Raw genomic sequence first — 27,128 nt, 5'->3', positions numbered from 1 at the left:
ATGGAAATTTCTCACCTTCCTGCAATTACAGTTGTGTGATTCTCCTTACTGCATGTGATTACCCTTCTGCCTATAAAATCCAAAATGTCATAAATAAATAATCCAGTTCCCAAAATTAGAAATTTATAAAGGGCAGCTTATAAATGAACTTCTTCTAGGGTCTTGCTCTGATACAAGACATCAGAGTCTTTGGATAAGGCTTTAGAGTATCTTGCATTCACATCCAACAAAAGAACTGGTTTCCTAATGAAGCGTAATGCTGTTTTTAATTAACATTTTAAATTTTTATGATATGTATTTTGTGACCCACATGGATGAGGTAATTAGGCTGAGTCCTTTTATGAACAGAGATCCTTTGCTTCAGACAGAGGCGTTGCCTGGAGTTGAAGGAATCCCTGAGTCTCCCTTGTCAAAAGAAGCAGTTTCACATTATTATCACTACAGTAGAATAAACTTAATGGTGTTCTCTTCACCAGTCACAGATTCCTGTAGGAATCTTGTCACATGCAGCATGTGACATCTATGTGAAATGACCTCTAATATGTCAGATTTTTTTTTGTTTAGTCCTCTACTTGGTTATTCTTTATTGTGTGTGCATAGATGGTTTCTTAGCCAGTTTTGTGTAGCAGCTTCCTCTTCTGCCTTTATCTGCCTGTAATGATACAGATGAAATCCAGTTGCCAACCTTTTATTGATGGAAATCTCCTAGATGGTGCTGGCAGAGGCTTTCAACCTTTGTTCACAGTTGATTAACTTCAGTTTAGAGGCCTTTCTTGAAAACAGAAATATCTTCTGGTGGATGCTAACCAGGATTTAAACCATTTTATGAATGTCAAATAAAATGCATTTTCCAACTTGTGAAATAGTGAGTATTGGTTCAGAAAACACTGAGAATCAACTCTGGGCTATAAATGCTCTCACCTGACAAGGTGCTGCTTTGTTTTTGCACAGGAGATGTTATTGAATTCCATGGCCCAGAAGGGACGGGAAAAACAGAAATGCTTTATCACCTAATAGCACGCTGCATCATTCCCAAAGCAGAAGGAGGCCTGGAAGTAGAAGTCATGTTTGTTGACACCGATTACCATTTTGATATGCTCCGGCTGGTCACCATTCTTGAGAACAGACTGGCACAAGGGACAGAAGAAATGATAAAGCAATGCCTGGGAAGGCTTTTCCTTGTGAGCTGCAGTAGTAGCACTCAGTTACTCCTCACTCTCTACTCTCTAGAAAACCTGTTCTGTGCTCATCCCTCACTCTGTGTTTTGCTTTTAGACAGTTTATCAGCTTTCTATTGGATAGACAGAAGCAATGGAGGGGAGAGTCTTACCTTGCAGGAGATGAACCTGAAGAAATGTGCTAACTTCCTTGAAAAGCTTGTGACACAGCACCACTTGATCCTCTTTGCAACAACACAAACACTAATGCAGAAATCTGCAAACTCTGCAGAAAGCTTTTTACCTTTAAAACTTCCACACGAAACTGATACAGACTACAGACCATATCTCTGTAAATCATGGCAGCAAATGGTAACGCACAGGATGTTTTTCTCTAAGCAGTGTAATTCTGCCAACAGCAAAGCTTTTACTGTAGTTTCTTGCCACCGCAAAAGAAACCAGATAGTAAAACGTTCATTTAGTGTTGCAGAATGTGGAGTTCAGTTTTAACATCAGTTTATTTAGTAAACATTTATCAAATCCTGGTGCTTAAGGCCTGATTAGGTCTAAGTACCTTCTAGTAACTTTTCAACTAGCTGGTTGTTGCTGGGTGATTAATAATTGTCACAATTTTCTTGAAATTCAGTGAAGGGCAGGGAATGGTAAAATTTTTTAATTATGTCAGAAATTCTATCCAAACTATAGAGGCCTGTTGACATTACTTGTTTGTGCTTAATCAAGAAAATGGTAACCAAAGACGCATTAAAGTCCTGGTGTCCTTCAGCAGTCTAACCCATGTGGCCAAATGCCGGTTGGAATTTCTGGGTCTTGCTGCTTTACACTCCTCCTCTTCCAAGCTGCAGAAGTAGGATCCTACTTGTCTGTGGCAGAGGTTGCAAAGAGGACAGAGTTCACACTTTATAAACATGGGCCTTGGTTTATTCCCTGTAGCTTTGGCCATAAGAAATGCCGATTTTGCCTGAAGAAGATTCATTTTCACAGCCTGTTAAATAATGGTGATCCTGACTGTGCTGCTTTTCCTGGCTCTCAGCCTCTTCATTTACATTAGCAGGTGCTCAGAGGAGAAGGATTTGCAGGTGTTCTGACCCTTAAAAATGTCTGGCATTGAAAAACCTGGTTTCCAAAACTGAAGGAAAAGTAAAGACCCAGCTCTGAGTACCTGTGAGCTTGTGCTGCATGCAGCAAACAGTTTAGTTTTTGGAAATAATTAAGTGCAAGTTATGGGTTATTTTGGGAGTGGAGGTTGTTTTTTGTAGTTTTTCATTTTTTAAAATGATGCACAGACTTTTTTCTCTGCCCTTCCTCATTATTTCTTTCCACTTCTTTCCCTTGCCCACTCTCTCTAAGAAATCCAGGAATGCCATGCCTCTGGTCTTTACCAATATGTATTTGCTACATGTAGAACATTTGTGTGTAGGATTTGGCATGTAACATGTTGCAATTCTGGCAAAGAAGATTCAGAACTTAAGAGAAAATGCCCTACAGTTCTGGCAAAGAACACCACATTATTTATGAACCTAGAGTGCCCTTTGAAAGCTTCAAAGTACTTTACAAGAAAGAAAATTGCACACGGTACATTATTTAACACAAAAACTTACATTAGCTTACAAATTCAAATTACTCAAACAAGGGGGAAATACTTCTCACAGCGATGTTTGTTCAGTCATGTTGCATAGCACGTTTTATAGTTTAGATTGAAGAGATTATTAACAAAAATGCATATTAAGAAGAAGTATCTAGCTCAGTATCTTTTTGAGGAAGATGCCTATAAAACTCTGTTGTGAGACACCTTTGAATTTCCTGACTTCTGAAGCAGCTTTTTCAAGCTGAATGTATGTCTGGAATCTTGGTTTCAACTGTGTCTGTTCACAATGAGTTTAGTTTAATAATTCTTTCTATGGGAAAACTTCCTTTTTTCCCTTCTCATTTTAAACCTTCCATCTGATCACTTCTTCTCACCATCAGTTCTTTGACACACGAACAAACTTTGCCTTTTCAACATCTCCCCAGAGCTGATGGTTTTATAGAATGTCACTTCATTTGTGCTTTCTCATCCATCAGCACCAATATGTATTTTATTTCAAAATCTTCATGAATCTATGAAAAAATATATAGCAACCACTCAACCTAGAGTGGACTCAAGTTAAATAGTTTACCATGAGTAGACACTTTCACTATTAACTATGATAAAGGGCATTATTGAATTTTTTTGTAAAAATGGAAAATTTCAAGTAGAACTAGAGAAGTTTAAAACCTGAAAATTCTAGGACTATGTAATTTCTACTAGAAAAAAAAATAAAAAACAAAGAGCCCCCCTTTCCATTGGAGAATACAACTCCACTGATGGTTAACTTCTTCATAAAATCATATTTGCTAAAGAATATGCTTGAGGAAAAAAAAAAAACAAAAAACAATGGATATGTTCTGGCATTCCCATCTGGGAAAAAAAAAAAAAGCTTTTATATTATTCACAATGTATTTTGTATTTTGCATTGTACTATAAAAGAAATGCCTAAATTGAAACGAAGCCAAAGTTCTACTTGATCAAAAAGAGCACCTCAGGAAATTTTGAAATTTCCCAGTTTTATTTTTACTTTGAATGCAGACAGATTTTTTTAATTCTCTGGTAATTGTAATATTCACACTCTGCAGATTTGTTTTAGCTGTATAGCAAGCCTGGATTTCTGAGGTGCTGAGCATCTGCATATCCCTGTAATGCTGCAGGAGGGATAGGCAGTGTATAATTTGGGAGTTCACTGACCTCATCCTTTGCCAAAATTATGCCATTTGGAAAAATGAACCTTTAGGATACAAGTCTCAGAAAGATGCAGTGATAAAGAACATGGAAAGCAGCAATTTTGTTTGTACCTTAATGTCCTGTGGGCATTAAACATGGGGTTTGCCATTTTTTAGGTGGAGAATTTTCTCAAAATTTTGTACTGACTGTAGTTAGTGGAGACTGCAGTCCATCCTTTTGAGCCAGGAACAGTGTATGAAAGGTAGCATTATACCTGGAATACTCTATTTAATGCAGATTCTCCTCTTTCACCTAGACCTGAGGTACCACCCTGTCTCCAGCCCACTGTCTCACCTGAGGTGCCCTGAGCTGCTGCAGCTCAGTCTCCCAGGGAGGAAGCACATTTCGGGTTAGTAGGTCTGGTTTAAATCAGCCCTGCAGAAAAGCATGCAATACATGTATTCCTGAACTCAGATTTAGCCAGATATTTCTTATAAATGAAAATCCTTTCATGTCAGTGCCATTGTTCTTCAGCTCAGGGTGGTATTATTAAGGCTTTTGTAGACACAGGAACTTTTTACATTCCTTAGAATTTTGTTTGTTGTTTCATATGCAACATGGAATTAAAGCAGCAAGCTTGAAATAAAGAGGAACTAGTTCACCCTTTCCCCCATTCTTTTCATAGCAAGAGGGCTTCTTAGCAAAACCAAATTAAGATATTTTGCAGGTTTTGTATTTATTTTCTACTAAAATGTTATTTCTATAGACACCTGGAAAGAAAATGTTGAGTTTTATATTCAGTTAAAAGTTCTTTGTATTCCTAGGCTTTTTATAGAGCAAATAAAATACAAATAACAGTTTGCTTGGTTTAAGTTTGCTCCTGCACATGAAATTCAAGTTTCCTTTTTCTTATATAAGTAATCTCAGAAACTTAATTTTCCCTGGAGTTCGGAAATGGCAGAAGATAAATGTTCTCTCATAGAAACACACCTGCAGTTGTATTTTTGCTGGAGAGTAATGGACAGAGGAAGAGGAAATACCACTTTGATGGCAGCTGTATAGAAGCCTTGGACTGTGTCTGAAGAGGAACATGACTTTTTACTTTTCAGTGGCTTCTCTAATAAAATGTCTCTTGAACTTCTTTATTCTAATGTACTTTTGATATGCAAGTGTCATACTGGGGCGATGGGCAACATCATTTTGCTATCACCAAGCCTGATGCCAAACTTAATGCCCACCTCAGGATAAAGCTGTGCCACAGCACCAAACTCCAGCTGGTGTAGGAAAATGCAGTGATTTCTCTCCTGTGTAAAAGCTGCAGAGAGGTGTAGTGTGTCCAACAGCTACAGAATAGCACAGGACTCTGCATTTTGTAAAGAAGGGGAGGCACTGGAAGGGCATGGAAGACTTTGGCCATGGAAAAAAATTTCAGACAGGTAAAGGAACATGAGTACAATGCATGTACATGATCTGGCTGGAGAACTGATGTCCTGCAGAAGTCTCTGAAATCAAAGGTCAGGCCATCCCTGTGTGTGAGAGAAAACGCCAGAGTGGCACTGGGCTGTGAAAAATGTGGAGTGTGACAGAAGGGCCCATGAACTTCACAGACCTGATCTAGCATGGTAATACTTCCAAGGAGATGGTTGACTAGAGTGGACCTGTACGTTGTTCCCACCTGGGAATATGTATTCCACTATGTAGATGCTTTACAGCATATTTATAATGAAAATATAAAACTCTGCTGCTCTGAACCCAGGAGGAATTAAATGTAAAAGCAGACATTTTATGTTGGGTTTTTTTTCCCTCCAGCTCTAGGCACCTTCCCAACAGTCAGCACTTAGCTCCAGAGCACTCTTGCAGCTTTCTGTGTCAGGAGCAAGTTTCACTGAAAGTGAGTTGTTCTCTCCTTTGCTGAGGGTTTATGTGCACTCTTTATTACCAGCACAGACTGGGCTACCCAGTCCTGGGGGAGGACTTGAACCCATGTGACACATCAGTTAAGTGGTAAGTAGCTGTGGAGGCTTGATTCTGTTGGCAATCAGGAGTAATGTCACATTTGAGTAGATGATTTTGAAGAAATGGGGCTGTGACTTCGTTTGGGAAAAGTCTGGCACTCTTCCCTCTGCTTTCCCACCCTGCTTTGCATCGTGCCCCAGCCAGCTGGTCCTTGTACCTGTGTGGGCCTCAGTACTCCAGGATAGCGGTGACAAGATGTCACCGCCTTGCCAAATGCTGGTGAACAGCCATGTTTGCATCTTGGCACTCTCATTCTGCAGGAGTTGGCACAACCACTAGAGTTAATTTAAACCTTTTGCCAGGTTTCTTTCTCATACATCTCGCTGGGCCTGTGCTAAAGACCTCCTAGCCGTGGGGGAGATAGGAAAGAGAAGAAATCTTGGGGTTTGAATATCAGGGACAAGATTTTAGACCATTGCTCCAAAAAGAGGCTAAGCTGTGAGGTTCCTGCAGTAGCAAACAGAAGTCAAGGCACCAAAGGTGTCTTGGTAAAGGTCAAGGAATGGACTCTACATCTCCTGTCAAGGGATGAATAGGAATTTTGACTTAGAATATCTGCACACTCTCACACTGCTGATGGAGCAGACCATGCTGTGGTAGGCAGTACTGTCTGTGAGACACATCTCAGGCTCCATCACTGACAGTTCTGTCTCCATCCTAATATCTCTTTGAGGAGGGAAGGGAGAGAAGAAGAGGTTGAGAAAAGGGGAGGCTGTTTGGGGAGCTCCTCAAGGCTTTGCTGAAGTATGGGAAACAGGAGAGCCATTTGGTCATCAAAAGCTGGCAGGCAAAGGGCTTCATTTCTCTCCAGAGCCTGTAGAAAAATGTCCATGGTAGCAAAGGATGGCTTAGCTAAAACCAGCACACTCAAAAGGTCAGGGGATTGCAGGAGCAGCCTGCAGCCACCATGAAGAGGAAAACCTGGCTGGAGAGGAGACACCAGCAGAGATGCTGTTCTGCTCCTCTGAATTCCTGTGAGCATGTCCTGGTGGACACACTGCCACTGGAAGCTTGTGTCACAGCTGGAGATGGGACACCATTCAACCCCTTCTGGGAAGCAGGAAACTGGTGGGAGGCCACCCTGTCCCCATGGCTGCTAAGCAATCTTGTCCATGATGAAGAGCATTCACTTACAAGGTCATGGCTAAACTTCCCCTCATCCTTTTTTAATGCCTTAACTTAGTGGTTCTGCAGTGATACTACTGACACTGCTTGCATTTCAATTACCATATGCATCAGTGGCACTTTTCTGACAATAAAATCACATTTCGTGAAATTACACAGGTGCTTGTATTTTCACCCATCAGAAAAAAAAAGATGCTTTAAAAAAAAATTATGAATCCCCTAGGCAAATGCTATAGACCAGTTGCGTAGGCAATGAGGTTACAGGAGCCAATGGAGGCAGGAATTTGAATAGCCCACGCAGTAAAAGGAAAGGGCTCACCATCTTTAAAATCCATGGAGGCATTCCAAATATGATTATTCTGCAGTCCTGTTCGCAACAAATCTTGCAGGCTGACACTACATGCCCCTTCCCATTGATTGCATGGCCTGCACAAGCACTCTGAGCCTATTAAGCCTGAAGTCCCTGCTGCAGATAATAACTTAGACATTTCAGTCCCTCAAGCAGACACAAAAAAGTACTTACTAGCACAGTTGTCAATTTTGTGGAAATGTCCTCTGGGATTCCATAAGTATCCTAACAACTGGCTGAGCTCTTTCCTTTGCTCCCGCAGGTGTGGTTAAATCAAGGAGCAGTCAGTGCTAGCTGGGGGCAGGCAGGGCTCAGCTGCCTCGTGGCTGCCAGAGTGTGTTCATGACCCACTGCTGGCTGCTAAATGCTCAGGAAAGGTTCCATCTCCCACCATGGCAGAGGAGTCAGTGAGGCCCCTCTGGATTCAGGAGGGAAATCCTAATATGCCTGATTTTCATCATGCCACGGTAGCAAATCAGCTTTTCTCAGTGGTGAAAATGGGAATTTCTGACATGCTCAGGTCTTTGCTGGTTGCAGATCAGCTGACACTGATGTCAGTAATTCACCCTTGTGACTGAGCAGCACAGCACAGCCTGAAGGAGACTCACCTGGGGGCACCTGCTGGGAGGTACAGCACAGCTCCTGGGCCAGGGCACTGCTCCTGGCATCCCTCCTGGCACAGGGAGAGCCAGCTCTGCTCCCCTCTAGAGCTGCACAGTGCTCACATGTGGTGGCAGTGACACCCAACCACTGTCGCAGAGTACAGACGCCACTAAAGGAAAACCCTGTCACTCATTCTGATCAAATTCCATAGCTCTGCTCTGGTGGGATCTCATGCCTGTGTTTTGTGTCAAAGTCACTTCTGGTTTGTAGAGAAGCTCAAATGGTTTTCCTGCTCTGAATGAAGGACACAGGTTGCATCCACCAGTCTCGGTGACACTTTACCCACCCTCATGGCTGTGCTGGCTGTGAACCAAATAGTAACGAGAAAGAGCAGCATTACAGAGTGTCAAAGTTACAAAACAGGCTTTTCTCTTTGCCTTGGTTTAAGTTTTATTGCTGCTTCTAATGGCTCTTCTAGGAAACAAAATTTCCCAATACTTCCTTTTCTGGTAAGACAGAGTGTGTGTGGTATCCTACCCCAAAGGCAAGGAAAGAATATTCTTTGGGTTTATTTTTTGAACAAAAACATACTCTGGTTTGGGCTGTGCATTCCTCAACACAGTGTTGCTCCACTCATGGATTGATAAAAGATACAATGGACAATGGGAAAAGTAGGAGAGAGTGCTAGAACATAGAGCAGGCAGCACTGCAGGCAGGTGTTTAAATGAACTCACTGGGTATGAAGAAAATTCTGCAGATCTGAAAGCCAAAAGTCAAACTCTGAACTATTCCTTCTGAATTTGCACTTTTACATGTGCAGCACAGCTGAATTAGAGACTGAAGATGATAAAAATGCAGACACAGAATTACAAGGCTGGTTTTCTAGATCTTTTGATCCTACAGCCTGTTTTCTCCAAGAGCAAGGTTTAGCTTCTAGGAAGATAAAGGTGGCACAAACAAAAGTGCTTTCTGTTAGGATAAGAAATCATTAAATATCAGTGCAAAATTAAAAAACCTGCTGAATTCTCAGTATGTAGAATTGGTCCTAGCTACTCTCTGCTCTGGATTATTTCAGTGTCACTGTTGTCCTGTTATTTATTTGAAGCCAAAACCATTATATTTGGGAAGCAGGTAGGCTTTCAGACTCTCCAAAACCAGATAGGACAGAAGGAATTTCATCTTGCAAAGCCATCATGACATAGAAGAGGACATTCAAAGGAAATGGAGAAATCCTTTTGTTTAATGAAAACTGAATGCAAGGTACATTTTCTTACTGCGGTCTCCTGTCCCAGCTCTCCTCCCTGTCTGAAACACCGTGCCAAAGCTCAAGCAGTAAATCTCTCTTTGCCAAAAGAAGCCTGCTGGAAACCAGAATAAATACAAGTGGAGACTGGAGTAGAGACTGAAGCCTCATCTCGTTTTGGACTCGCCTTGTTTCCCCACAGCTTTCCTTCTCACCAGTTAATTGGTCCTGATACTGAAAAGCAGATCTGGATAATCCTGGGCAGGGTGACGTTAGGTTTTGAATACAGAAGAAAAGAGAGGTCAGAGCGTAGTTTTGATACAAAGACCCCAACCCCCCCCCCCAATCCTGTGAAACTGTATAAAAGCCTTAAGTACTCCTGAATAAGGAATTGCTTTTTTGCAGACTTTTAGTTGATGGTCTTGTTCAAGTACTCATTTTTAATTCATCAAAGGAAACGTAGAAGATGGTTGAGGCTGCAACTTGCCCAGGCTTCTGCCATGAAAACAGCAAAGCTTAAAGGTCTGTTTTAAGGTGTTCTAACAAAAACAGGTCTAAAAATATTGCGTATAGGGCAGCTTTGCCAAACAAGTGGCCTTTGGCTTTTAATGGTTTTGATTGTGCTATAGGCTGCGTTCATGTTGTTCTCCAACCACCAGCTCAAGTCTCAATTTTGCTTATTTGCTGAAAGTTTGTGTAGCTGACATTCCCAAACAAGCCATGGCAACTCCAGAACAACCTATAGATTTAAATGCTAATGACTACAGCATAACATAGAAAATAAACCTATCAAGAAAAACAATGCGAAGAAACAGTTACAGACAACAAAATAAAAACATTTTCCATGTGAATGTTAAAAAATAATTATGCACTAACAGCTAACAGAATTTTTGCTAGCCCAGGTAAGCTACTGCTTGAATGAAAATTCATTACGTATAAACAGACTCTGGATATCTTGTTCACAACAGGCTGCTCAAGTAATGTAGATCCTGTTCATTTTTATCCATTCCCTTTGTCAGGCCCCAATGGAATTGTTTAAGTTGGACTTAGCACAGAAGCCACCAGCAGAAATGCACTGAGTGTGCTGCTCTGTTGGCAGGACTCAAGGCTGTCAACGCAGTGAAAGGATCTCAGCCACACAACCCAAGTTAAACTTGCCTCCTGCCAATCTGCCACATGCTAAATTCCAGTAAATTGCTTAATTAACGTAATGAAAGCAAACTGCTCTCCAGTCTGCTCTGTAGGTCGCTGAAAACACCCTCTCATACACATGCAATGATGCCCTGTCCTTCAACAGTGTGACCTACGTTTATCTGTTCCTAAGAGCTCCTGTGTGCACACCTCTTGTAAATTTTTCTGTTCCATTGTACAGAAAGTACTTCTGGTTAACTATTTTGGTAGCCCCATTTATATTCCCTATTTCTAGAAAGGCTCATGCATATGTTTAATGCATGAATAGTTCCAGGGAAGTCAACGGGAAAATTTATACCTTTAAAGTTAAGGGTGTGCATACATCTTTACAAAGTGAAAATGGACTTTTCATCAACACCTCAAGGTTTCCTCCAGCTGTGTCTGCCAGAACATACATAACTGAACCAGACTTCCAACACTAATCCATTATTCCTCCACCTAGAGACTTGAAATCCACCATTAATTCTACAATCATTATATATGGCTCTCTTCCTTTTTCCTGCTTCTTTCCCAAATTACTCAGAACATAGGGCATGAAAAAATTACTGTGGTGGCTAGGAAAGCACATGCACAGGCAGAGCCAGGTGGTGCTGTCTGGAGAAGGACATCAAGCCATGCTGACAGTGGCTGTTGTCTCATGTTGTGATTCCAAGGCCTGTAGAGGTATCCACAGGCTCAGTATACACAGGCAAATGTCCAATTCCCAGTCTGTGATGACTGGAACTCACTTCCACCTTGTTCTGGATCAAAATCCATGATCTAAACATCTGTCCCCAGTCCCCTGTACGCTCCATACCCCAGTGACTTGGAGCCCTTTCCCATCAAACACATCAGGCATTGTGCTGACACCTTAGGACCACACTGGTATTTTTTGGTATGTATGTTCCACTCAGGAAAAAAATCCAACAAAATTTAGTAATCTGTGTTAAAGAAGAAAAGTAGCTGCATTTTATCTCAGTTTATTTTCCTCTACTACAAGGACAGGCCAGTCAAAAACTCCATGGAGTAGAAAAGTGTGCTCAGTAGAAAAGCACAACTCCTGCCTACATGACGTTAAACTATCAAGTAGAAACAAAGATTTTGCTTGGTGATTGTGTTCCCTCCCACTCTCACACAAGCCAAGAGGAGTCTCTTGTGTTTACAGCCAAAGAATGGGAAAGAAGCACTGGGCTGGTCTTGGCTCAGCTTGGTTTTTTGTTTGTGTTGGACGCATGATGACACTCCCCTCTTCAGATCCAAGGTCCTAAAAGCAATTTGTTTTCATTTAAAACCAGAAAAGGCAGTACTTTCTTACCAGCATACACGCTGGGGAAGGCTGACAAAGCAGCTGCCTGTCCTTGTGCCTCAGCAGAGGAGCTGGAGCTCCCATGGCTCCCACCCAAATCTCGGACACGTCAGAAAACTATAGCCACAAACTTTCCAACCTTTTGCAATTGAGCCAGCAATATTCCCATTTTGGCAGCTACAACTCCCAGCTGTCAGCCTTACTGGGCTGTATCCGAGCCACGTGGACACAGGGAGCTGCTCACACAGCCCAACTTGCAAGACCGGTGCCTCAATTTGTCATGCTCATATAATAAATCAATTTGTTTCCTTTAACTAGGGATTAGTCAGCAAACCCTCACTCATGCTTTTCTTGTAGAGTAAGTCTCACTTCCCTGTAGAATTTGTGTGAATGTGGCCTTACCTGTGCTTTAGGAGAAGCAGTGAGATGAGGTCGGTTTTCCTGAGATATCCATTCTCTTGTGAATCCCCCCACCCATCAAACACCTGATTTTTCTACCTACGATGAACAGCTATTGGACACGTGGTCTGCCCTATCCAGCGTGGTGCAGGGAAGGGATGATGCCCTCCAAGCCAGGCTGACCTGGATGTGATGTGGCCAAGCAGCAGAGCAGTTCACCCACAGCCTCACTGCCACCCCTGCTCCATGTCCCGGGGCGAGTGGAGACTCTGTGTTCTGGAACAGTCTGGGACACTTTCCCACTGAGCCAGGGGAGATCCTGTCTGTCCTTCTGGACAAACAGGTTGTTGTGTTAAGCAGGAGAGGCCTATCAGTGCTGGCATCTCTCAGTCTGCCCCGGCAGGGCTGTGTGGGAGGGCTGGTTACCAGCACCAGTGAAAGTGGCTCCTTGCAGCCCCTGTGGCCCCTCTGGCCCCACTTGAACCCTTCCTGAACTCAGGTTCAGGCGAGAGATTTCACACATGGTTCAGAGTGGGGCTTGGAGCAAGAGGACAGTGTCAGCAGCAGATCCCTCAGCACTGCTCCTCCCCAGCTCTGGCTGAAGGACTGCAAAATCTCCAGCCCCATGTGCTCAACATGCCTCGTCCAGCCAGCTGTGGGAGGAATTTCAGCTGTGGAATAATTTCTCAGAGGAAGTGTCTATCCATGAATTAATGTCTCTAAGAACTAATTATTGGGTAAACTGTATAAACAGTCCCTGGAGTGCCTCTTCAGTACTCAGCTTTTGGGCTTCAAAACAGACAGAGCAGGCAAGAGGATTTTCAAAGGAAGCTCTGTCTGGGCAAGCGATGATGTAGGTGACTCAGTGGTTTTCCCTCTCACAGCCTAAAAAGACAGAAAGGTCTACAGTGGTCATTTGGGGTGAAAATTTATAGCTTATTAATTAAAAAATAAGGAAAAAAAAATTTTCTAGGCCAGATCATAGATTCTAGGCTGCCATCCAATGTCAGAAAATGTTCCTCTCCCAGCAGGGGATCCAGGCTAAAAGGTTATTTAGTACTTTCTGGTTGATTTTCTGTTTGGAATAACTGCCTTAAATGATTGGTTTTGGCCTGAGAAACTGTTTGCTTACCTGGCACCTGAACTTCAGTGATAAACTTTAATGTCCTCCTCTGAGTATTCCTATAGCACACAAAGGAGGCTTCGTGCAGTCCCACTAGCTATAAATCTGACCTTTCTTTAAAAAAAAATCAAAATCAGATGTTGTTCATTATCTCTTCCAACTCTCATCTACCCGTGAACATCCAAAAGTTTTAAAAGCCCTGCTTAAGCAGGTCTCCACTCCATTGATGGAATATCCTTTAATATTTTATAGCTCTGACTTGCACTTCTAAAAGTACTAATTAATCTCACTAGATAAAAACTGGCAAAAGAATGGCACAAGTGAGAATAGCTCCATCCTTTCTCACAGCAATCATGTGCCAGTTCATCTTGGAGCATGTAATGATTTACTGTAATAGTTTTAGGTCCGTAATGGGGCCAATAACTGGCATCTGGAAGCTGTGAGGCTCTTTCCCAATGGATGCCATTCACATATAGTTATTTAATTAATTAACAGCTCCACTACCATAAGCTAGTGAAGAGTCCATTAAAGTTCTTTTTTTTTTTTTTAAATATCTTCCAAAGTAAGAACATATGCTGCACACTGCTTTTCCCTTGGAGAGTGCTTAATGTTGCAACCTGTTTATCTTATGACTGATTTTCAAATTCCACCTTAACCAGCTGCTTTTTGCTCGACTTTGGGATTCAGCAGAGACTGAACTGCTAAGTGCTCAGCAGGAGCAGCAGAATAACATTCTACCTGCATGTGCTCATTCCTGAACGAGGTGCCAAACCCCTGCAATGGCTGCCTGGCTGTCTCTGTGCTCTTCCCAGGCTGTACATGTGATGCTCTTTCACTTTCCCATTTTCTCTGCTGTAAAAAAAAAACTCTAATGAAAACAAAAATCTCAAGGTGTGGAGTTCATTTGGAATAAGCAAAATATCAGTGGGAAAACGAACACCAGCAGATATTGGAGGGAGTTGGTCAAGTTTGTAAAATGCATTTGCGAGCTCAGTCCCATGTGAAATGTGGAAAAGCCATCAGGGGCCGTAAAGCCAGCAGGGATGGGTTTGGTCTGGTAACAGTGCCAAAGGATTTTGCTTCCCAAACGAGGATTCCTACTCCCGAGGTGCAGTTAAATGCAAACCACGTCCTGTTGGGTGCTGGCCTGCAGTAGAGTGTAGGGCTCGTCCATGAGCCTCTGTCCTCCTGCAGGGAGCTGAAACAGGAGAGAAGAGCAGCTTCCCCTGGCACTGGCTGGGCACAGGCACGTGCAGCGTGCAGCTCCAGCCTGGTGCCACGCAGCACATGGGCTCTGAGGAGCTGCCCCAGAAGGACGTGGTAGACATGAAATTGGAGAAGCTCTGACAGGACAGGAATGTCATTTAACAGTGGCTGTCTAAAGTGAGCCCTGCTAACGTGGCAGGGTACAGTGTGAGCTCCCTGGTACTGGATTGTGATATGTAGGACATGTCAAAAGTTACATAATCCCTGATGCAGAATCCTTTTCCCTGGCTGTAATGTGTTGTGTCGTTCCTTCTCCTGCTCTCCCTCCCACTGGTCTGCAGCACAGCCTTCTGCCTGCAAGGCTTTTACTGGGGTGTGCTTCAAGGTTTGGGAAAAACAGCAGTGTCCTGGAGCAGCTGTCACCCAGAGCCCTTCAGCTGGTGCCTCACCCCTGTGATCCACCATGGGTCATCCAAGGGCTGCCAGAAACCCAGGGGAAGACAACAGGAGCTGGGTTTGATACCCCTGGGAGAGATTCAGGTTTGCTGTGCCCAGCTGTCAGGTGTGGAGAGTGAAGAGCCAGTCTTTTTAACTGTGACGTCTCCTGCTCCTCCCTAGGTAGAGCCTCAGGCATGACAAGTCTGAAAGTTCAGCACTCAGCTCACTTCCAAGTCCATCAGAGCTCTTAAGTTGCTCTTCAGCCTAAACCTCCTGAAACAACCAGTCTGTCCAGGCTGCTGCAAGACCTCCTGGCAGGTCTTTCTCCCCAAGAAGGTAATGGCAGCCCTGCTGCCTCACAGAGCAGGGGCTGTGCAGGACGTGGTTTCCACTTTCTGTTGCTTAATGGTCAAAGCACTCTTCTGGAAGCAGCACATGGACCAAGTTCCTTCTTCTGTGAAAGGACATTCAAACATGCATCTCCCACTTTCCTGAGCATACCTCAGCCCCTGGGATAATGCACTCAGCCCCTGGGATAATGCACTCAGCTGGAGGAAGAAGGGACGCTCTGCATTCCCTAATGCTGGTGTCCGTGTGACCTTTAATCTGCACAAACTCCATCAGAAGTCCCTGAAGCAGAGGCCAGAGCTCAGGATCTCTCCTTCCAGGAGACTGTCATAACTAATAAGCCGTGCAAGGTCGCCTCAGCTAACTTTAGCACTATCCAGGTACCTACATGTCTCCTATAGGCAGCAGGGAATCGGGCATTTCCTGTCCTGAGACAAGTATCTGGAGTTCCTTTTCCACTCCACTGACTTTACATGGAGCCTAGGGTGACTAACACAGTCTTTGAAGTCCAGCTGTTCAATATCTACATCAAGGATGATGAATGCCCCCTGTCCTCCCTCCAACCCTTTCCTGTCTTCTCTTTCTATCCCAGTAAACCTTTCATGATGCTGCAGCTCTGACAGAAAGACCTGGGAGCACAGAGTTATCCTAATCCCCTGCAGAACTGCCAGGGTTTCGGGGCTGGAAGTCTCACCATGGAGCTGTGGGCTCGATGAGCTCCAGGAGCTCTCCTGTGAACCAGCAAACCCCCCCCCAGCAGAGGAGGTTCCTGACATCTGGTTTCCTTTCCCAGTTTATTTTAATAGGCAAGACTGACCACTTCTTGGTTCTTCACAACACGTGACACCTGCAAAGTTCTTCTGCAAAGAACTGTAAAAAAATATTAATTAATATGGTAATTAATACCCCATGGGTACTTTGTGCTTTTGTGGAAAGCAATGCAACTATAACCCAGTTTGACTGGCTGTTCTGTTTTACTGATTTGTCCTGATCTACTACTTCAATTAATATAATCTTTAAATGTGATTTAGGCTTAATATTACTTATCTTCAAAATATTAGAAGTATCCCACATGACTTCAGGTTTTTGGATTAGTGTTCATTTACAGATAAATTACCTCAAGGTGCAATGAAGGTTAAGCACATATACTGGGAATTCAAAGTAAAACATATCTGACAGATTTTGCAACTAAAGTAAAACCCTGTAGCAGAAAGACCTCGTTCCTGAAGTTACACTTAAAATCCAAACCAATTAATATTAGAATCATAGAATCATAGAAAGGTTTGGATTGGGAGGGACCTGAGAGATCACTTCATTCCAGTTCTCCTGCCATGGGGCACAGACACCTTCCAGGTGCTCCAAGCCCCATCCAGCCTGGCCATGAACAGTTCCAGGCATGGGGCATTAATAACTTCTTTGGGCAACCTGTTCCAGAGCCTCAACACCCTCAAAATAGCAAATATATTTATTCTCTGGTAGAGTTTACTTCATGAGAAAAACACATTCTATCATAGGCCTCAGAAAAAAAAAAAAATTGACCAGCTCCAGCCATGGATTTTGACCCTGTGAGGTCATAGGCAAGTCCAAAGATGCAGTGTGGGGCCTTTGTGTGCTGACTTCCTTCCTCCACATCAGGCCTCTATACCAACTTTCCATTTTTTTCTAGCTTTGCAAACACATCAGACTGAACTTCTGAAAATATTCAGAGGTTCTTTGTTTCTGTGATGTGGAATAAAACCCAATTCACAGCCTGAAAACTCTCTGGGATGGAAACAGGATGGTGTGATTTTCTGTTTCAGGAGTGTTGCTGGAGGATCAGGGACTTTCATTAAAGCACAAGACAGAACTTTCCCTGGACATATGCTGTATAATGTACAAACACTCAAAGGATTAACAGCAATCAGGGATATATATCTCTGGCTGTGTGCACATACCAAATCTACAAACAAGGGATTAAAGATATAGAGATATATGAACCTGCAAAGAAGAAATACAGTGGGGCCAGAAATGGGATCATAAGTGAAAGGTTATTCCCACATTTGTCGAATTTTATACAGATCCTTGTATTCCATGATGGTTTATTTGTGTTGCAGGAATATGTAGAAAAGGAGATCAGTCACAAGCTGCTGGGGTTTGCATACACCACTCATGAGGGAGAGTATCTGCCCTGCTTGCAGGCCAAGAGCTGTTCCTTGCAAGTGCATCCACATGGCTGGACTCTCAGCATGTGGAAACCCAGTCCCAGGCATTAGCCCAGAAGTTATTTAAACACGAAACATCTTTATTCTTTCCATGCTCATTATAAAAATAAAACACCCTTCTGAATTTTAATAAGACCCATTCACTCCCTGCCTGGTTTTACAGCATCACCCTCTTATCTAGATAGTTTTTCCTAATGTCAAACCTAAATTTTATTATCTGCAAATAAAGCTGGTTCTTTCTTTCCCTATCCCTCAGCAAGCATGGGGAAAGATTTATCACCATCCTCCTTACAATGAACTTTAAAATATTGCAAGATTTTTATCACAGCTCTTCTTTAGACTCTGCTGTTCCCAGACTAAACAAACAATCCTTTCAACATTTCCTCCTAGGTTGTTCCTTCTATGCCTCTGATATTTCTAGTGTGTCTCTCCTGGACTCTCTCCAGTTTGTCTACATTTTTCTTTACAGCACAGTACCCAAAACTGGACACTCTATTCCAGCTGAGGCCTCACCGGTGCCAAGTGGAGTAGAATAATTATCTCCTATGTCTTAGGTTGCAGTCTCACATCCTGTTCTGCCTGCAGCTGAGCTGGGTGAAAAGTTTATTTCTTTTCACCCACTCCAGCTGCTTATCACCACCCCCCAGCTGCAGGCTCTCCCCCTCCCAGGTCAGCAGCGTCACTGCCGGGGGATTGCTCCAAACACAATCCGGGTGAACAGTCCAGGTTAGAGACAATAATTCAAATAACAGGGCTTTCCTGATCACCAATTCAGCAGTCCCAGGTGAAGCTGAGGATAAACAGGTTTGAAAAAGCTGAGACCTGAGGTGGGAGGGTATGATGACCAACAAGGTAATGGACAGCAGCTTTCACAGCTGGAGGAACTGCAGCCAGGAAGGGAAACCTGATATTGTCCTTACCCTCAGCCTTTTGTCCCCCCTGCACCCTCAGTCCCTCCTGATGCTGCTGCCCAGCTGGAAAATCCTCTTTCTGTATTTCTCCTCCCAGAGTGCTGTAGCTTGCACTTCATCATCAGGCTAACTTTATAACATTTTTCCTCATTATCAATGCTCTTCTAAACTGTTTTATTGTCCTGAGTAAGGCCACCCCAAACAAGTCTCTTGTGAGCACATCCCTTGTTCTCACACCCAAGGTGGTTATGAAAAGGAGAGGAGAACACTGAGGTTTGGCTGAAAAGCTGTCCTGGTGTGGCAGCAATACTTTCACAGCCATCACCTACAGATCCTCATCCACTCCTGCACCACCTCAGAGTGACAGTTTTGTGTCTGCTCACAGCCCTTCTCTGAACAGAGTCACAAATCTCACCAGCATCACAGAGAAAATTCCTGTTGCCTTCTTCCACTTGCTCTGCCTATAGAGAACACCTGGCAGGACCCCATATGGGCTTTTCCCACTGACCCCAGAAATACAGCCAGACAATATAGAAATACTGCACTGATTAGACTGAGGATGAGCCTTTCTTTGCTTCTGCAGAGATACGACGATGGCCTGAGCTGGCTGATTTGTCTTGCAGATTTTCTGCAAAACAGTGTTTTGTGCTCTGAAGAATGAAGGCTTGGGGAAACAACCATCCTGTGAGGTCTAAGGGCATTTCTACACCAGGACCACCAGCCACAGTGAGAACATTTGGTGACATCATGACCCTGGGTAACTCCCTCCCACAGCTGACATTTCCTTCTGCTGTTTAAACAGAGTTACACCCATTCTGCTTTATTGCCTTCAGCTCTGGGTATACCTTCATCCCACCCTTTGCTTATCCATTCATCCTGTCCCTGTCCATCCTCATTCTGTTTTTTTCCTGTTGCCTACTTTCCATCTCCTTCCATTGAAACTTCCCACCAACAGCTTCCTTGTTTTCTCAGGCTCCCCTGTGCCACCTCTCCATTCTCCTGGCCCCACCACAGCCCCCAGTAGCCGCAGGCAGGCTCTGCCCTGCCCGGACACAGCTGTGGGGACTCTGTTCATGCCACAAATCCCCTCTTTTCTCAGGCTCTGTGGGAGCTGAGGGTTGGGAACTGCAAGCTCATGGCAGGCTGAAGTAATAGGAGTAGAGATGAGGTGAAGTTCTTGTTCTGTCTTGAACACAGACTGCCAATCATGCCATAATAGATGGTGGTTCTAGGCAGGGAACAGCTTTTCAGCCCACCAAAATTACACCATTAAATGGAATTTCCTCTATGGGCTAATCAGGATTTGAACCCATTTCTCTGGAGATAAAAGGCACAGCTCAATCTCCTGGTTTGCGAGGTCATCTGGAATACAAATCAACTTTCATGTATTCGCTTGAAATGTTTTTATGTAAAGGATATATTTTTTTTAATCTCCTTGTTAGTGCCTTGTGCCTAAACTGGAGCTGCGAAGTGACTTTTTCTCACTAGAGGCTAAATAAAGTACTGTACTGTTTTTATAAATGTCCTAAGCTTTGCCAGAAGGCTGGCAATGAAAGAGGCTGGCAGGAGACAGGCAGTGTCTCTGTTCTGTATCACGGAAGTGAGCCCAAGGACACCGGCCAGTGCCTCCCATCCGCGGGAACGCCACCAATTAACGCACGGGTGATGTCATGGATGGCAAAGGCGCTTCCCTCGCAGCTCTCCCTGCTCTGCCAGCTCCAACCTTCAGTGTATTTTCCTCAGTCTGGTCCATGTACTGTAGTAACTAAGTCAACTGGAAAAAATATTGAAGAAAAGAGTGAGGAAAAACAGTGTAGGGGCAGCTGGAGCCAGCAAAGAAGGCACACTGAGAGCTATAAAGACGCTTTGTGCAGCAGCTTCTCTCAACTTCAGGATATTTAGTTCCACAGGAGTTGGAGAAGATGGGTAATAAGCTGGCCTTTATTTTAAGGGATATCCCTTGTAGTCTCAGCTGCATAAAGATCACTCTTTGGGCATGTGGAAACAGTGCTAACAGTATCTCTCTTTCAGTACCTCCTGCTGCTCACTCCATTGAATGGCCTTGTTCCAGCTAGAGAGGAAAAAAAACCTTCCATCCCTAAACAGCCATCGGTCTGAGGGAAAGGAGGTGATGAAAAGAGGCTGCAAGTGATGAAGTGAAGTAATTATTTATAGAAAGATACATGACCACTGCACTCAGGTGCCTGCACAGGAACAGGGCCCAGCACTGCTCATCCTGGATGCAAGGGAGATGTGTCTGTGCCTTTCCTGCCCCAAAACAGGCAAGGGGAGCACTCCTCTGGGCTTCAGGCACAAACCACACTGTACACGGGGTCAGGGAGCACCATGGATGTGGCACGAGGCTGCTTCAAGATTCAGCAAGGTGAGGCTCAGGGAGGGATGCAGCCAGGCTCAGATGTAGCTGCAGCATCACTCAGGCACAGACTCGGGGTGGGAGCCGGAGAGCAGCTCTGGAGAGAAGGGGTCAGCTGCCAGTGGGACTTCTCCCAGCTCCTCCCACACGGTCTCTTCCCAGCAGCCTGCTCCCAGGCTGCAGCCACAGCACAGCTGAGCTGGCCTGGAGCACTGGCAGCCAAACCTCAGAGAGGAAAAATGGTCCTAGAGGCAGTCAGTGCACCCAGGTCTATGTGTACCTGTGTAACCACTCAAGGAACTGGCCTAAAGTGGAGACCACTCTGTAAAAACGGTGAGCTGAGACATCCAAATGGAGTTGAGATATCCAAATGGAGTCAAGAAATCAAATGGCCATGTGCCACTGGGTTATGGATGTATTTGCAAATTGGTTCTGTGTTTGTGAACCAATACATGCAGTGCTGATGATGCATCTATAAAAATTCACATTGGCTTCATGTGACTGTGAATCAGTACATGCTGATAGTGTATAGATACAAATTACAACTGGTCCTGTGTCTTTGTGAATCAATATCCATCATGCTGATTAGATCCATCCAAGTTCTTTTATTTTGTAGCTGATGGGGAGAGCCAAGCTTTGAGCAGGGATAGGAGGAAGAAGTAGCCCGATAGGCATTGAGCAGAATGTCCCAGGGACCAATGTGTTAAATTGATCAGAAAACAACTTTAAAATTTTACTTGGAAAGAAATTCAGAATAAAATTGCCTCGAATGTATCACAAGGGAAGGTGCCTTGCAGTGTTCTGTTGTGCTAGGCAAGCCAGCAAATGTTCACACTTCCTTTTAACCACAGTCACCTGCACACACTTAGAGAACATTTTTGTACCCTCATCATTTTGCTCCCAAGCCTTTGCTTTTCTGTTCTACCTCCATTACAAAACTGGCTTCAAACCATCTCCCAAGTCCAATGTGACAGAGATGAAGAGCAAAGAGATGCCAGATTGCTGGTGGGGGCTCTGGCTGACTGGGATTACTGGTAGCTGGAATGTGCTAAAACAAAGGGAGAGCAAAGGAGCCCACGTTTTTCAGATGGAATCAGGAGGCTCCAGGGGACTTATCTCTGCCTTGTGAAACACTTTGCAGGTCTTCCAACTGGTAAAATATAAAGTGACACTAAGTGAAATAAACTACTTTATAATTCAGCAATAAGTATCTTTAAGAGCCATATGACTAAATTTTAAATCGTTTAATAAAATAAAAGTTCTTGTTCTAGAAGGGTTTTCTTTTTAATGGATACTTCAGACGTTCAGTTAAATGTATTGTGAGCAATGTAATTATCATTTGCCTGTATCTCAAAATTGCCTAATCAAGCACTAGTGGGCTGAGTAGTTAATAAGCACAAAAAGAGATACTGAACTCTCTTCCTGTGGATTTCATCATCTTCCTTTTCCACTCACCAGAAATACCAAAAATGTGGAGACATGGGCTAGACGAAAGAGTATAACAGGAAAAGTAGCTGGCAACAAACACAAGCTCCAAAACTAAAAGTAAGGTTGGGCATAACTTGAGTGCAGGAGAACAGGAGAGCAAAGCAAGAGGAGAAAAAAAAGGAAAACAAGCAAAACTACTTTTAGAATGGAAGTTTGCCCATGTAATGAAAGGGATTACATCATGTTTGTCTGCAGCAGTGAAGGGCTGAACTCGGTGACCTCAGATATCCCTTCCAGCTCCTCAGGCTCACAGATATCATTTCACTGAGCACAAAAGAAACACCTGACCCCTCTTCCTTCTGCCACAGACCCAAACAATGTGGCTGTCTGTGGGCAGGAGCAGTTTATATACTGAGTGCTTTTTTTAGAAGGATACTCAGAGTTTATCCCTGCTCCTTAGCATCTGGATTTGGACAGAATTTAGAGACCTTAGTTCCAGAAGTACCAAAGAGAGCACTGCCTAACCACGATCATTTCCTGATCCCCAAGGGGCCCTGGTCAGTCTCCAACCTAAACCCTCCTGCAACCCAGAATTTGGCCAGTTCCTACACAGAATTTGAAAGCTCACTGGAAGGGCATTCTCAGAAAACACTGACAAATGCTAACAAAAACATAGCGATGAGGTGAAATCTCTGCCCATCTCTTTCACAGCAGTTTGAGCACCCCACAGGAAGCAGGAAAAGGGCACTACAGACTCTGCTCAGCTCAGTACCACTGATTGTTTCTTAATAAAGAGTGGGCCCAGGTCAGTTTAGTGCCCAACAGGAGTTTCTCCAGGGCCAAGATCCCAAAGGGAACCAGGGCAGCCCTGAGAGGAGGGCCGGGAGTTCAGGGAGGGGAAGGGAGGGGAGTGAAGGTAATCACAACATTTATCACTGTCTACATCCCCCCAAAACCTCTTGTCTCTAGGAAAGCAGAATGGCTTTTTGACTTGCTCTCTGCATGTGAAACCCAAATATCCAGCTGAGGTGACCTGGTTCATCCTGCTGGAGTCAAGTCACTTAATTTCAGAATGACTAATGGTGGCCTAAAGTAGGTGGTCGTTGTTCCTGAGCTCAGTTCCTTACCTAGCTTCCCTGGTCTGAGGTGACTTGCAATTAGCAGCACTGTGACTAACTGGTTAATAATAGTTTCAGGTTGTGCTGCACTGATTTTACAAGTATTTCAAAATGCCACTGAGCTTTACAGTGCACTGCTTTCCCCTGCAGATGGAAGAACAGCCTCCACCAGCCCTGTGTACCAGGTACATCTGTCAGCAGTGCTAATTCACCATAAATAGTTTCCCCTCCACCACAAATATTGTCTCCATCTCCCCTTCAGGAGGCAAAGAAATCCCACTGTGCCTCCCATTTCTCAGCATAGCTGAGATCCAGCAGAATACAATCTCCCTCCTTTGGTATTTCGTATTGTTACTTTTGTGTTGACATTTTGGGAAGAAATGGCTGTATGGGCTGCCTGCAGAAACTCTACAAGAGCTGTTGTTCCTGCTGCCTTCCTGCAGGCAGTGTGGCAGCAGCTCCCGAGCCTGTGCCCGTGTCTCCAGCAGGTTCCAGCTCAGCAACAGCCCCGGCTCGGGGTGCTCCCCACAAGGTGCAAGGTGGGCTCACAGGTGCTCCTGTGCTCCTGTTTGCTCCTGATCCTTCCTCCAGCCCCAATTTTAACTCTGTCAGCACAGACAGATGGGAGCTCACCCTGCCCTGACCCCAGCAGACCTGTGCCAGCTCCTATGCAGGAGCCACCGGGCTCAGTGCCCAAACCAACACTGCTGCTGAGAGACTGGGCAGGAGAAGCCTCTGTCTGTCTGTCTGTCTGTCTGTCTGTCTACACAGAGCCCAACAACTGCCCTGGACAGCTGAGGCACTGCTACTGCTCTTCAGTAAGACAACATTTTTCTTAAATATTGATACAGACACGAAAGCAAAGGATTGTTAATTGCAGGAATGATTCTGTTATCTTCCTTTCAATTGCAGGAAAGATTCTGTTATCTTCCTTTGAAGCTGCCACGGATCAATCCAGCAGCAGCCCCAGGAACCAGGGAAGCTGTGCCTCCTTACCTCTGCTCTGGCCCTCCCAGTCCAGATTGGCCATGTTTACCTCTCCTTCCTTGAGGGAAATGGAGCAGAATGTGCACTTTCCTAATGTAAGTTTTGGCCAGCAGCTATTGCTTGAAAGCTCTGTGGTGGTCTGACATTAAAAAATTATAAATCTGTTAAAAAAGGTAACACTTTTCTAGAACACAGTCACACATTATATCCTATTTTGATAGAAGGAGAACAGTACCAGCATCCTTCAGGCCATATGTAGGCATGTCAAAAAAAGAGTAATTTTCAAAAGAAATTCCTGGCTGCTAATAAAAAGTTTACTATCTGATCCTTTGTATATCAATATGGTGACTCAAGGCTGGTTCTGGTGCAATACACAAATGAATTCAGTGTTTCTTTGTGCAACACCAACTCGGTTTACCGTGCTAAGACATGACTTCCAGTGTTTGTGGCCAAGTGGAAAATATCCAGCAAAAAATTCCAATGTCCAAGTTCTCTATTTTCTCAAAAGGTAAGTGCAATTAGGAAGGGAAGTAATTCTTAATATGGGCATCCTTCAGATCCAAAGTTTCTGACTAATTTTGTATTTCATAATCAAAGGTCACCTTATTCTAAAACACCAGTGGGCTTCACACCCAAAAATGGCAGCATTTGGTGGAATGGAAATGACAGACAATTCTTATAAAATTAAACAGTTAATGAAGAAGATCTCAGGGCTCTTTGAAAAGCAGAATGTTATCCTGAGATCTGGCCATGACTGATAGATATTTAAAATTGCAGTGAAGTTTTGGTAATTGGAGGAGCCTTCCTATTGTAATTTGTTTTCATATAAGCCTGTATACAGAGACATTTGTATGAACAAAAAGAAATAACTGAAATCTTCGACTCTTCAGGAAACAAAATCAAGAGTAGAAATTGCAATTGCTGGGTGCTTTGTCTCTGCACCTCAATGGGTCAATGTGGAAGAGGGAACAAAACCAGGCACTATCTCTCTGTGATTCCAGAGGCTGCAGCTACCATCCTGTCCCATATCCTTGGGGAAGTCCAGACTGAAAAGACTGCACAGTGATGAGATGCTTGAAAAATTATTTGGGTTGTGGCATGTAACAAACATCTATTCATTAAAGCCTTGCAATTGTGACCCAGCCCTTCATCTTGCACAAGATCTATAAAAAAGGCTGAGTGACTATAAATGTGTCCCTTGGAGCAAATTATGGAAGACATTATAGGAAGACTGGTTTCTAGCCAGCTTTTCCAGCTTAATGAATTCCTTTCAAGGATGTGTGAACAGTCCATCGAGACCAATGGTGAGTATCCTTGGACTCCTCCAGGAAGATTTTATAAGGAGTCTCAACTATTGTATTCTTATTTTTCTTCTATTTTCAGGGAGAAGTTAGAAAATTATTTGAAATGGTAATGCTACATTTCAAGCACTCTTCACTGTGAGGACTGACCTAACTGATCCATGAAGAGTCAGGAAAAGGGTTTTGGGCAGATCAGTTTTATCATGGTATCAATAACCATGAAAACTACTGGAATTTATGTGCTGACCACTCTGGAAGAGATAAAAAATGCTTTCCTGCACCTTCCATGATAAAACCTCACTCATTTAATTCATGTACAGATCTGGATTTCCAGTGTGTTCCTACAGACATCGGCTATACATGGACCTAGAATAGGAATACTGAGACTCAAGGAAGACTTTTTTCAGATCAAATGCTTGTAGGCACCTTATATTTATAATATCTCTTGCAGCAAAAGGACTTTCATCCACACATTTATTATGTTGTCAGCTGACTTCACATATTTTCTGTTTCTCCATTAACAGAGTGAGGAAGATAATGATCTGCAGTGTTTCTCTCTCTAGAGACTGGTTTGCTCTTTCAGACTCCATGCCTTCAATGACTCCTGCCCAAGATGTTGGGATGAGTGGGGGAGGTGAGGGAGAGAAATTATGAGTTATGTGGAGAGAACCTACAAAGGGCAGTCAATGGAAAAAAGAGAGATGTTTCATCTGGGAAGGAAAAGGCACAGAGCAACGGGGGTAAAGATGGTAAAGAAACGGAGCAGTGTATAATATGGAGGCAGAAAAGATGGGAGAGGAATAAATGGAAATAATAAAAAAAGGTATGAAGTTTTAACTGAAAAGTTAATCACGAGTGTTTTACCTGTGTGACTTCCCATCCAGTTGTACTGGAATATCCTGATGTTCAGCTTTTTGCTCGGGTGCAGAGCAGGTCACAAGGCACAGGGAGTGAACAAGTGCCACACATGGAGCCCACGCCAGGCCAGCTGCTCACACTCTGCTGGACCTTTTCACACTGACCCCTGGAGCTGCTGCTGGCACCTCTTTGTAAAGTGCTGCACAAATGAAAACTCTTTTTATTCTCCAAAGACAGAAACATCCCAAAATAAGTGTTGTCACATGCAGCAGGAATTACAGACATACTGAAATACATGACATTACAGACAGGTCCACAGGCTGATGTCAGGGCAGCTGTCACCTAGAGATCCTTCCAGCCTTGTATCAGTAAGGCCTAAAATATTATGTTTGTATAGAAAAGGCATGAGCATCAGGAATGTGCTCCTGTCTTGGTTAATGGGTAGAATCATCCTTCATCCAGTTGGGAAAGCTGAGCAATGGATGCTAAACATTTCCCTATTTTATTGTGTTTCAGACTACAATCAGAGGCAAATTAATTCCCCATGTAATTCCATTGAAATCTAGTACATTAAATGAAGGACTGCATTTATTTAAGCCTGTACCAATATTTATGAGATGAATTCAGGCCCAGAATGTGTTGGCTGCTGGCCTTTTATTGGGAGATGAACAGGATTGCTTTAATGGAAAGACTCCCCAGCCACTGGGAG

The 27,128-nt window shown here is 43.7% G+C and overlaps 1 protein-coding gene across 3 annotated transcripts in view; it reads left to right on the top strand.

Annotated features, from left to right (window-relative positions):
* The window catches only part of XRCC2 (X-ray repair cross complementing 2), a 35,634-nt gene extending 9,224 nt beyond the window's left edge, over window positions 1-26,410 (top strand). Inside the window, exons 3-6 of one of the 3 annotated variants that reach the window (XR_012054416.1) lie at window positions 23,424-23,458; window positions 24,186-24,355; window positions 25,262-25,564; window positions 25,644-26,410. Coding sequence is in view for 1 of the 3 variants with exons in the window: in XM_030264250.4 (XP_030120110.4) it covers window positions 952-1,667 (716 nt within the window). In the remaining 2 variants the exon portion in view is untranslated. Of the gene's footprint in view, window positions 1-951; window positions 5,067-23,423; window positions 23,459-24,185; window positions 24,356-25,261; window positions 25,565-25,643 lie in introns of those variants that run through there. The other 2 variants (XR_012054417.1, XM_030264250.4) reach the window with 2 other exon arrangements.
* Window positions 26,411-27,128: the final 718 nt, after the last annotated feature.

The sequence above is a fragment of the Taeniopygia guttata genome, chromosome 2, assembly GCF_048771995.1.
Source record: "Taeniopygia guttata chromosome 2, bTaeGut7.mat, whole genome shotgun sequence".
NCBI lineage: Eukaryota > Metazoa > Chordata > Aves > Passeriformes > Estrildidae > Taeniopygia > Taeniopygia guttata.
The sequence above is the reverse complement of the archived record's forward strand: the minus strand, read 5'-3'. Positions and strand labels throughout refer to the sequence as shown.